This window comes from Polypterus senegalus, chromosome 4 (assembly GCF_016835505.1).
Source record: "Polypterus senegalus isolate Bchr_013 chromosome 4, ASM1683550v1, whole genome shotgun sequence".
Lineage (NCBI taxonomy): Eukaryota > Metazoa > Chordata > Cladistia > Polypteriformes > Polypteridae > Polypterus > Polypterus senegalus.
In genome coordinates, this window is record NC_053157.1 from 51049277 (window position 1) to 51061829 (window position 12553).

Sequence of the window (12553 nt, forward strand, 5' to 3'; positions counted from 1 at the left end):
ATATATATTAAATTAATTCTGGGTGGAGTATTCTTTTAAAGAATTTCCAGTTTTACTACTGAGGCATGAATAAATGTACTGTTACAATGGTAGGAAGCAAAAAGTACCAAAACTGTACCTGCTTGCTTAAAGACATAAAGAACATCTCACAATACAGTAAGCCTTGTCATTTTGATGTTGTTTACCGGTATGCTGATTACTCAACACTCACTCAAAAATACAGTGCCAATGTAGTAAACACTTAAAAGTAAAGATGTTACCCTCAGCTGTTCTCATACATGATCATCATTTATTCTAGCCATCCAGAAACGATACAGTGTTTAATACTTGGTATCCTGCCTGACCTTTCGATAGCACCTTAACTGCAGTCTTATTAAAGCAGGAACAGACAGATATTAATGGATTCTGTCTGTATGTAACTTCAAGAAGATTTAAGTGGCTTTGAGTGCAACATGTAGTGGACACCAGAAATAAATCAGCTAATAGACAGAGTACAAGAGTGCCACTTGTACATGTAATGCGCACTTAATGAACTGATGTTTTACTCACTGTCACTAGTCAGTTGGAGACATGCAAGTTAACAGTTCCATTACACTGTGTCCACCTGACAACATCTGAACTTGGACTTGGTGGCATATGATATATCGCTGCTGAAGACAAAAAAAACGAAAAAAAAAAAAACAAAGTGGCAGTAGTCACATGTACAGAGTGCAGAAAAATGTTTATATTTGCATCTCTAACCAACATGCAACATGTATTTTAAAACATTCTTGTTTATCATGATGAAATTTTATTTAATATAAAACACAAATCTGCTTACCTGATGCACTCCTTACCTTTGATTAGGTCAGGAGGTAGACATGAAAAATGCTTTAAGACAGAGAGAGATTCATTTGTTTGTTAAAACAAACTACATTGTATTTACCCCAATGTGAAAATTTGACTTTTTACAGCAGTTCAAGAAATATTATAACAAACAACTAGAAAACTTCTAGCATTACAGAAAATAAGAAAACTTCTGACTTGGCTAACAATAAGAAATGTGAAATGTAATAAAGCAGTAACAATTAAAATGTTAAAAAAAATATTCAACCTAAAAATGAAATCTTTTTACTTGTTACTTATCTCAAGAGGTTTGTAATGATGATCAGGAAAAGTTTTTAGTCAATTTTTTTTTCATGCAGAACAGAGTTAACAAAGTCTATGCCTTAATGGAAGTGGGCGATAACCAATGCTGGACAATAGCAGAGTATATCTACATGTCCATGAAAAAAATCTCACGCTACTCATGTCACATAATTCACGTCAAATAATCCAGCTGTATGCTCAAAATGTGCAAATGCATGCATTTTCAATCGATTCCTCCGGTAAAATGAAAACAGCCCACGACCTGAAAGCTCTTTCAAAAGAAGTGAAGACAAGACGTGGCAAATTTATCAGGAGGAGAGACGGGTAAGATTTGTTTAACTACTGCTGGTTGCTGCATGTATGGAACCTGGACATGGTGAATGAATCATTTTGTTCACTGGCTACATGCTCACTGGTTGTGGCACATATGAGGTTCCTTAACACATTTAAAAGAACATTTGAATGCTACAGGACAATAAAAACCCTTATTAATCTAGATTACGCTTAATTTCCAAAGGATAAGAAATAATTTGAGGAACATCATTTATTTGTTTTAATTATTTTAATTCAGCTTAGCACAATAATCACCCTAATAACCAGGCCTCAATCAAGTCTCATCTAGTGTACTGTATACAGTTTTAGTGTCTGTGTTTGAAAAATGACCTAGCGGTGCTAGAGGAAGCACACAGAAATGTGACTACATACAGATTCCTGGACTGCGAGGCATGAGATATTAAGACTGAAGCAAAAATCATTCAGCATTAGGAAGGGAATTAGTATAGTGGATCCAAGTTGTTTCTTTAAAATAAATTCTTCAACAGGAATACAGACAGAAACTTGTTAAGGGTAATTTCTGCACAAACAAATGTTTTTCCTCACAGAAAGAACCACAGGCACATGGAATAAGCTACCAAGTAGTGTGGTAGACAGGAGTACTTTAAGGACCTATAACCTGTCTTTTTTTGGAGAAATTATGGGGACTGTAAGTTTTATTGAGCTGAATGGCTCATTTGAGTCAAAAACGTTCTAATGAATTTAAAGTATGAATTAGCATCCATTGGCAACTGACTGGCATTCAGTTCCATCATGTTTCAGGATTTAATGACTGGTAACCTCAGACTTTCAAGGATAGAAAATGCATGTCTAACACAATCACACCAAACACCAGACTGCTATGTCCACCGCTGTTTCCTGTTTACTCACAACTGCAATGTAGTTGCTATAACAGACTGTGATATTCACAGTCAGTATGCTCTCTTTTGCTCATCTGTACAGTATATATCAATGAGGATCCTGGTAGATGAACAGACTTTCTTCACCCCCCTCATTATGTGAAGGTACTTCTGCCACCTCACAAATGTCATATCTAGTAGGCACATTAAGATAAAATTTTCTGGTGCCGCATAAAAATGCCACTGGGTTACCTGAATTTAAACAGCAACAAAAAGACAACAAAGAAAACAGTAAAAGGCTCTAGAAAGCCCAACAGGTTCTCACACAAGCCTGAAGGTGAACCTGTAGTCGGTGGCGCTAACGTTGTGCAGCCACTCTGGGTGCCTATTTTAACTAGCCTCTAATGTGTAAAAACACCATGGTGCCGACAACAACACAGATCGACACGCAAATAATAATATAAAAAGGATACAGACAAGCACACAAAACAAAATGGACTTAAAATACAAAGAAATTTACAAGAAAATAAAGATCAAATAGCAAAATCCACTAAGAAAAATAATGTCAAAATGTCATACCACATCCAAAACGAGCTGGGATGAATCAATTAGCAAAGACGCCAGCCACAACACTGTACAAAACTGCTAATCCTCCACTGGTTCAAAATGCCCACCAAGAACACACAACCAAGCCCAAGTGACAGCACACAATCATCACATGACCATGCTCCTGTGGTGTTATTGTGTACCAGCCAGTTTGGTAAACTGACTCACTAGAACCACTAACAGACAAATTAAGAAAAAACTCGGAGATGTGTTGTCAAGAAATGGGCCTAAGTCAACAACTTGGGGTCAAAAAAGGGCATAATATTTATTAGCCAGAAGGTGCAGAAAATAGTTTTTCAATCATGAACTCACAGGAATTCATCAAGCATGGATATCCTGGAACTGCTGAAAATAACCTTTAACCCATTCTGTGGATGACATCCAATACGATTACGCACTGGGGGAATTCTGAGGATTTCCATGGAGATGGTCATAACAACAGGCTAAAAAAGTGGCATTCTTCATAGTAAAATGTAAACAAATTATTAACAAAGTAAAATATAACAAAACAGACTTTAAATCTAGGTTATCCATGTATCCAAATATATACTACATATATATATATACAGGTGCTGGTCATAAAATTAGAATATCATGACAAAGTTGATTTATTTCAGCAATTCCATTCAAAAAGTGAAACTTGTATATTAGATTCATTCATTACACACAGACTGATGTATTTCAAATGTTTACTTCTTTTAATTTTGATGATTATAACTGACAACTAATGAAAGTCCCAAATTCAGTATCTCGGAAAATTAGAATATCAATTAAGACAAATGCAAAAAAGGGATTTTTTAGAAATGTTGGCCAACTGAAAGGTATGAACATGAAAAGTATGAGCATGTACAGCACTCAATATTTAGTTGGGAAAAACATCCTGGGCAAAATGTTCATCCTGTGAAATCTTGCATTAAGTTAGATTTTGTTGAGGGACTAAGAGAAATTTTCAATAATGTGAAAAATAAAAACTTAAAGCTTCTCACTCTTTCCATAATTGCCACACCAATGCCAAAAGGACCCTCTCCGAGTATAATGAATTCAATAATCACCTCCTTTTAAACTGTTTTATCATTTCTGGGTAACCGGATGCAGCAGTCAGCAACTCTGAGGAGAGAACTGCTATTGCTGATCATTCTGCAGCTCGTTTTCTTGAAATGTCTGGTTTTTAGGTATTCTTTCTGGGACATGTTGCATGTTTCGGTCTGATATTCAAATTTTGATTAGATACTGTTTCATTTTATTTATATTTAGTGCCATTACTATATTTAATCGGTAACTGCAACTTGATGAAGTGCCACGCTTTATAATCCATGTCTCTGAACTACTGGTGTAAGAACACCCAATTTTTAGTATACTGTAAACCATAATGATAATGAATTGAATTAAAATGAGTATGACATTTACCTTCAATTTATCTAAATTAAAATATTTAAAAAATGTAAGTAGGAGCAAGATTTTTGTTTGCATTGATTAATATGTATTTTTCTGCATTTCAGCATTTATGAGAATCATTTTGTGGTATTACATTTTAACTGATTTAAAATGTATCTTTAGCTAAACAGAAGTACAATAAACTGCCTCCTAGTATTTGAAGATTATAGTTCTGGCAGCACAGTGGTTAACAAAGCTGCTTCTCAAATATCACATCTTGAGTCTGAATCCTGCATCTGGTTATTCTCCATGTGGAGTTTGCATGTTCTCCTTGTGTCTGCCTGGTCAAACACATTCTAGTTACATTAACAGGGGACTCTAAACAGGCCACTTGTGAGAATGAGTGTAGGTTATGTTTCATGGAATGGTGCCCTCTTCAGTTCTGGCTTTGTTCGCAGTGCAGCCTCCAAAGACCCTGAATTGCATTAAGTGGATTTGAGAATGTTACTTTATGTTAGTCATGTTTCTAGATTAAATATCATTTTCAAAAAGTAGCATGATAGATATCAGAAAAAGAATTAGATATGCCAGTCAATTTAAAATGATTGTCATTTTAGACACATAGTAACAATTGTAGAATTTTCTTAAGAAACTTTTATTTTAGTGACAGGTTTTCAGGCAGTAGCAAATATAACCATAGCAGCAATATCAAGTTGGAGACAAGCCCCACATTCTTGGTCTTCTCTTCCCTAACATGAGAACTGCAGCAAATGAATTAACTAATGAAAAAAAAATTCATGATTTGTACGTTTATATACCAAAACTCCAAAACGAAACTTTGTCAAAAAATGTATATCCACATTTTAATCATTTTCATGAGAGGTCTCTCATTTTACACTATTAAAACACAAACGCACTCTTGTTTTTAATTGTTAATTACATTGGATAGGATGAAGAATGATTCTTCAATTTCTTAAACAGGTTTCCCTGTCTTCAACAGTGCACGCTGAAAAAAAGGCTTAAAAAATAAATAAAAACTAGTACACAGGACATAGAGCTAATACACAAATAACAAGCATCATGGCTTTATCATTTTTAAAAGAATTACAAGTAAGAACAAAATCCCATTAGGACCAGGTTACATAAAAACATTTCAACATAAAAACACCTTCCTTTGGCTCAGATTTTCAAAATATCATAAAGAGTTTTACTGTAATGTTGGCCCGCTAACAAGCATAAAAATAAAACAAATGCAAGTTTTGGTATATCTCTTAGGAGAAACCATGTGGGATTAAAACAGCATCTCATTTTTCATTGCTTCCTCATTCTTGTTGATTCCACCCATGGGATGATCGCCCTTGAGTCATTTGTTTGCCTGCAGGGCTGCCTGAAGGAAGAAAATAAAAAGATGTCACAATTTTTTTAGAATTTCTCTTTTTTTAAACAAATCATTCCTGATTTTTTTTTACTGATTTAAGGCCAATCTATTAATACTCTAAGATAAAAGTATACATATTTAGAGATTCCGTGTGTTATGTGTGATGACCCACACTTTACCAACAAATCCATTTAGGCTATTTATCAATCTACAGTATTTGTTTATATGCAAAACCCACATTTCCTGGTCATTGTGGCGGGGAATCAAAAGTCAAATTCAATAGCATGCAGAACTAGGCCTAAATCGCCTCAGGACAGTAGAATTTAAATCTAGCAACCCTAAATGTATTGTTAAAATGTTAAGGAAATTAATTCCTTACTGTCAACAAAATGATGATAAGTATCAGGACTAATGGGTTAAGAAATGACTAAACTCTAACTTGGTTTGGGTAATCTGTGATTTTTAATTGCACAACTTGAGAAACAGCATAGAAGGCAGCAGTAAAGTTCTATTAGGTGCACTCTCACAAAGTATTTTTATGTTGAAATCAGGAGAATATAACTTTACTAAGGTCCCATAACAAGGACAGGATCATTTTTGACAAAATAATTTCCATCCCATCCATTGATTCTTAAAAAAAAGTGGTATATGTTGTTTGCATCACACTAGGTCAGTATTTTTCAACCAGTGTGTTGCGGCACAGTTGTGAGTTGTGGAAGTAATAGTGTAACACCTGGGTCTGAACCTGAGAGGGCCAAGCTCCTCATGTAGTGGAGACCTGTCGAGGGGGGCATGACTACCTGGAGAAGCTGGCATAAAAACAGTTTTGCAATCGCTATGTTGCACACATAGCACCTAGAGCAGTGGTGGCGAACCTATGGTCGTCGCTCCAGCACAGAATTCGTTACTAGAAAGCCAGAGGGACGCAGGGCCAGGCTGCAACCCTTTCCCTCTCCATGCACGCCTGATGACACTTCTCACATCACAAGCCCCAACGCCCAACAGCCCAATGGGAGCGCTTCCCTCCCTCCCCTGTCTGGGGTAAGGCGGGTGGCTCACATGCAGCGTGAGGGTGCGCCATGGACGGCAGCCTGTTGAGTCTGTGGCGAAGGTGATTCCCGTGGTGGGGTTGGAGAGGAGCTAGGTTGGAGAGGATGTAGTATAGTGGTTCCACAGCTCAAATTTGAAAAGGCCAGTTTTAACAGATAATCGCCGGAGTGGGGCATGGTAGTGTGGCCTGGTAGTGTGGCCGGATTGGTTCCCGGGAGCTTTGTGATGCAGGTGGTCCTCGCTTAAGTGCACAGGCTAGAAGTCGTCCGCATCTGTAATTGTTGCCAGGAGCTGCTAATCGCCACACCTGATCTACATCCCCGTAATATATAATAGAAGCGCAAGGTGGATGGAAAGGGGAAAAAAGTGAGAGAGAGAGAGAACGGGAACAGAGATTAATGGGGAAGACCTGTGTGAAACACTTGAGAAGACAGAAGGGATGACAAAGGACAACACAGTTAGTTCTGGAAATGAAATCCTTAAAGTGTGGAATTCTCTGCCAAATAATTTCAAATCAATGAAAGCACTTGGGATTACTTTCCTTACTTTGTTTGGATCATCTTATGCTTGTGAGCAGCTGTTTTCAGCTTTGAATTATATCAAATCTAACACCAGAAACAGACTAACAGATGACCTAAGTGCTGCATGTGTTGCTCTCAAACTTACAAAGTATGAGCCAAAGTTAGACAAATTTGCATGCACACAACAGCAAAAATCACATTAATTATTCAAAAGCATGCCAAATGCAAACTTTTAACTTTCAAGAAAAAGTTGTTTGTATCATTGAAAGCTCTGTTATTGTGTTTTTCTTTTAAGACAAAAGATGTTAATATACGAGTTGTTTTCTTCTAAACTAAAACCTCAGTATTCAGGTTAAATTGCCATGTTGGCACTTTGCGGCAAATAAGTGGGTTTTGGGTTGCAGTTTGGACACTCGGTCTCTAAATGGTTCGCCATCACTGACCTAGAGCATCTCCAGGCTCCAGGAGTCTATCTACCTGGGTGTGTGGTTGCCAGAGAGTCTCACAGGGCTGGAGGATACTGGGCATACAAGTTGCCTCTAAGACAGGCAGGGGCAGGTAAAGGGACAAAGCAGCTGGGAAATGCCACCAAAGTGCCCGCTAAGTGCTGTGTCTACGAACTCTGATCTCGGAGATTGTTTTTGACCATCTTCTCCAGTAGTCCTATCCCTTTGGAAGTTGAGCACGAATATGATATATAGGGATTTGTGTGTGTCTTGGGATTTTTTGGTTACAAAATGTGTGCCACCCTAAAAGAAAGGTTGGGAAACACTACACTAGGTCATTAAAACCTAAGTAAATTTATCAATAAGACCTATATTTTATACACGCACGGTGGGCTGTGAACAGATACTGTAGAACCATTTTTTTTTTTTAAAACTGTGGGCTCCGAATTGTTTCACAGGACCCAATGAAGTGCAGATAAAGACCTTTATTTAAGAGTCCACAGAACTATATTCATATGCATTACAATTACTCCAAATAATATTTTTTGAATGCTTAATATTTCACAACATTTTTAGCTACTGGTGATATGCTGTCTGTTTTTCAGCTATCTTGAATTGTGGATTATCTAACAGCACCTACTTAAATATCAAAATACACTATTTACAATCAATCAGTGAAGTAATAGCCAATTGATAAGATAAAAGAACAAATGCTTATAAAATTACAAACCTTTCTGAGGACTTGGGAATATATTTTGCCTCTGTTTCTTTTTTTCTTCCAGCACCGGAGAACTCTGTAAACAAATAAATGGGTACATGCATATTTGCCGACTAGTTCATAACTGCTGCTTCAGCTCACTTGTATCAATTCAACTTAATTATGTTTTTCTTCATCGTTTAAAATCCACTTATTTCAACACAGATGGATGGCTGTAGTAGGTCAGAGTACTGGGGCCAGGTAACTCACTAATATGTCCACACTGAAGTACAAAAGAGCAACATGGAGTAACAATTACTGCAATATGCAAATCTTTGGAGTATAGGAAGACCATTTAGAGAAAACCCCCTCCATATGAACAAGAGGAGAACAAGCAACCATTAACTCAACCAACATCTACAGTAAGTGGAAATTTGAAGAAGAAAAAAAAAACACTTTGAAGCTTTGAGAATCAGACTTTTTAGCCAAGAGAGAATTAGTATGTGTTCCTTTGTTATTGCTGATGAATATATGTTATCAATACATTTTCTGCACTTGCTTTAACCCTTACAAAGTTATGTGCAGGGCCAGACTCTATGATGGCTGCACTACATGCTTGATTGGTAAGGACCCGAGATTATATGAAAATTTCTTAGTGGATAAAGCCAATGTCAGGAATTGGAACTGGGATCGATCAAGCCCACCACTAGGCTCTGTGAGTACAGTGGGATGCAAAAGTTTGGGCAACCTTGTCAATAGTCATTATTTTCCTGTATAAATCGTTGGTTGTTACGATAAAAAATGTCAGTTAAATATATCATATAGGATACACACACAATGATATTTGAGAAGTGAAATGAAGTTTATTGGATTTACAGAAAGTGTGCAATAATTGTTCAAACAAAATCAGGCAGGTGCATAAATTTGGGCACCGTTGTCATTTTATTGATTCCAAAACTTTTAGAACTAATTATTGGAACTCAAATTGGCTTGGTAAGCTCAGTGACCCCTGACCTACATACACAGGTGAATCCGATAATGAGAAAGAGTATTTAAGGGGGTCAATTGTAAGTTTCCCTCCTCCTTTAATTTTCTCTGAAGAGTAGCAACATGGGGGTCACAAAACAACTCTCAAATGACCTGAAGACAAATATTGTTCACCATCATGGTTTAGGGGAAGGATACAGAAAGCTGTCCCTGAGATTTAAGCTGTCTGTTTCCACAGTTAGGAACATATTGAGGAAATGGAAGACCACAGGCTCAGTTCAAGTTAAGGCTCAAGTGGCAGACCAAGAAAGATTTCGGATAGACAGAAGCGACGAATGGCGAGAACAGTCAGAGTCAACCCACAGACCAGCACAAAAGACTTACAACATCATCTTGCAGCAGATGGAGTCACTGCGCATCGTTCAACCATTCGGCGCACTTTACACAAGGAGATGCTGTATGCGAGAGTGATGCAGAGGAAGCCTTTTGTCCGCCCACAGCACAAACAGAGCCGCTTGAGGTATGCTCAAGCACATTTGGACAAGCCAGCTTCATTTTGGAATAAAGGTGCTGTGGACTGATGAAACTAAAATTGAGTTATTTGGGCATAATAAGGGGTGTTATGCATGGAGGAAAAAGAACACAGCATTCCAAGAATAACACCTGCTACCTACAGTAAAGTATGGTGGTGGTTCATGCTCTGGGGCTGTGTGGCCAGTGCAGGGACTGGGAATCTTGTCAAAGTTGAGGGACGCATGGATTCCACTCAGTATCAGCAGATTCTGCAGACCAATGTCCAGGAATCAGTGACAAAGCTGAAGCTGCGCTGGGGCTGGATCTTTCAACAAGACAACGACCCCAAAACACTGCTCAAAATCCACTAAGACATTCATGCAGAGGAACAAGTACAACGTTCTGGAATGGCCATCTCAGTCCCCAGACCTGAATATAATTGAAAATCTGTGGTGTGAGTTAAAGAGAGCTGTCCATGCTCGGAAGCCATCAAACCTGAATGAACTAGAGATGTTTTGTAAAGAGGAATGGTCCAAAATACCTTCAACCACAATCCAGACTCTCATTGGAACCTACAGGAAGCGTTTAGAGGCTGTAATTTCTGCAAAAGGCGGATCTACTAAATATTGATTTCATTTCTTTTTTGTGGTGCCCAAATTTATGCACCTGCCTGATTTTATTTGAACAATTATTGCACACTTTCTGTAAATCCAATAAACTTCATTTCACTTCTCAAATATCACTGTATGTGTCTCCTATATGATATATTTAACTGACATTTTTTATTGTAACAACAAACGATTTACACAGGAAAATAATGACTATTAACAAGGTTGCCCAAACTTTTGCATCCCACTGTAGGTTGTTTTACGACTATTCAAGTAGGTTAATTAGTGAGTCTAAACTGGCCTCTATCATGGACTGGTACCTCACAGTTCTTGACCCGGTCTTTGTGACTGCAGCTGTCTTCCCTTCTTGAACCTGGGATCACCTACAGTCCTTTACCAAGGTGAGCCAGGGCAACACAGAAACTGATAGGTACAAAGTGCTCTTGTTTGCCTAAGGTGCAAACAGTGCGCATGTTTATTCCATTATAAATAAATAGAAGAATAATCACAATAATTAAAGTGTTCATGGTTAAGGTTATCGACAATAAATATTCCAATAAATAGTTTAAAATCGAAGGTAAAAATACAGTCAGGATCCCTTTTTTAAAACCACAAGACACTGTGAATCTTTCAAAGTTTATATGTACACCGCTCACCCTTTTCGTTACAACCAGCCACACCAGTCATCATGCAGTCTGCTACAATCACAATTTTTCTCCAAGTTTTACCTCCATCCTTTGTTTCAGTGACAGCCCAGTGCATCTTTCTACCTCGTTTCCCTAGCTCACCCTTCTTGGATCTAGGCAGGCTGAGATGCTGACACCTGCGGTCCACTTCCCTGGCTTTCATCTCGGCCACCTCAACAGTACCCGGTGGGGCGCTACGAGTTGGGACCACCTTATGTTGGTATTGCAGGATCCCTGGATCACTCGATAGCTCCCATCCCTCTAGAATGATCAGTGGGAGCGACATACTCCTGGTACACAGTGCCTCTTGCTCCACCAGTCTGACTTCCTTCCACTGTGTTAGCTTGTACTCTGAACTTTTCACCAACCTGTTTCAATCTAAGTTTATGCTCATTTTATCCTATTGTAGGTGCTGGATGTCAACGAGAAAACTGGCTGTACCAGTCATGTCTGCACAAGCATGTGAATTAACAAATTTCCTCATTACACACCCGAGCCTAAACGCCCTCTTCTTGATTTTAAAAACGTACCCTGCCACAGACTCATATACACCTCATCACAATGACCTAAATTAAGCAAGTTTAAGCATAGTAATATAGATGAGAATTATGCTGTGACGTTTAGTGTGAACACAACTATTCAGGAGTTGTAAAAAAGGTAACAAACACAAGATAACATAAAAAAAAAGATGAGAAGAAGGTCAAGTACAGAAAGGCTGTTTTTTGCTACTTAATTTTGCTAATTTCAATCAATGGAAGAGATGAGAGAAGAAAGTTAATACCTAGAAGTATGAACATAGAGCACAGAAATAAAAAAAGAATGATAATTAAGAGAGTGAGTACAGTTTATATATGGTTTAAAAACCTTCACATAGAGTAATGGAGAAAAAGAAGGCTAGAGTTGTTTGAACTGAGGACACAGATGAAAATGAACATAAACAGGTTTCAAGGCTATAACAAATAAATACACCCTGCAAATGACAAGCAACAGTAGAAAGTCTCTGAACACCACTTCATAACAAGAGAACAAACAATCTGGACAGAGGTGCAAACAGATTATCTGTGAGAATGGTCTTCAAAAATTACCTCAAGTGCCTTGAAGTTCTTGAAGTTTTTTGAAGCGGATGGAGAAGTGGAATACGGTGCATCATCAACCTTAGAACTACCTGAAGGAAACAAAAAATAGTGGTACAAAGCTGAATTCACTTGCAAGATATAGAGGGCAAACACAAGAGCAGAAACACCACATGATAAAAGTCTTTAACATCGAAGGAACCAAATCTCAATTACAAATGCAGCTGAATAACATTAGGTTAATTGCCAATTAGCAGCATGTGTCAGCCATAAAAGAGTTCTGACAATTAGCACTTTCACGCATCAATTTTCAG

The 12553-nt window shown here is 37.8% G+C and overlaps 1 protein-coding gene across 1 annotated transcript in view; it reads right to left on the reverse strand.

The window, feature by feature from the left end:
* Positions 1-4917: 4917 nt before the first annotated feature.
* The window catches only part of LOC120527329 (terminal uridylyltransferase 7-like), a 118915-nt gene continuing 111279 nt past the window's right edge, over positions 4918-12553 (reverse strand). The window contains exons 27-29 of the mRNA XM_039750608.1: positions 12252-12331; positions 8406-8469; positions 4918-5667 (exon numbers count right to left, since the gene is read on the reverse strand). Of these exons, the coding sequence (XP_039606542.1) occupies positions 5603-5667; positions 8406-8469; positions 12252-12331 (209 nt within the window). The 3' untranslated portion in view covers positions 4918-5602. The remainder of the gene's footprint in view (positions 5668-8405; positions 8470-12251; positions 12332-12553) is intronic.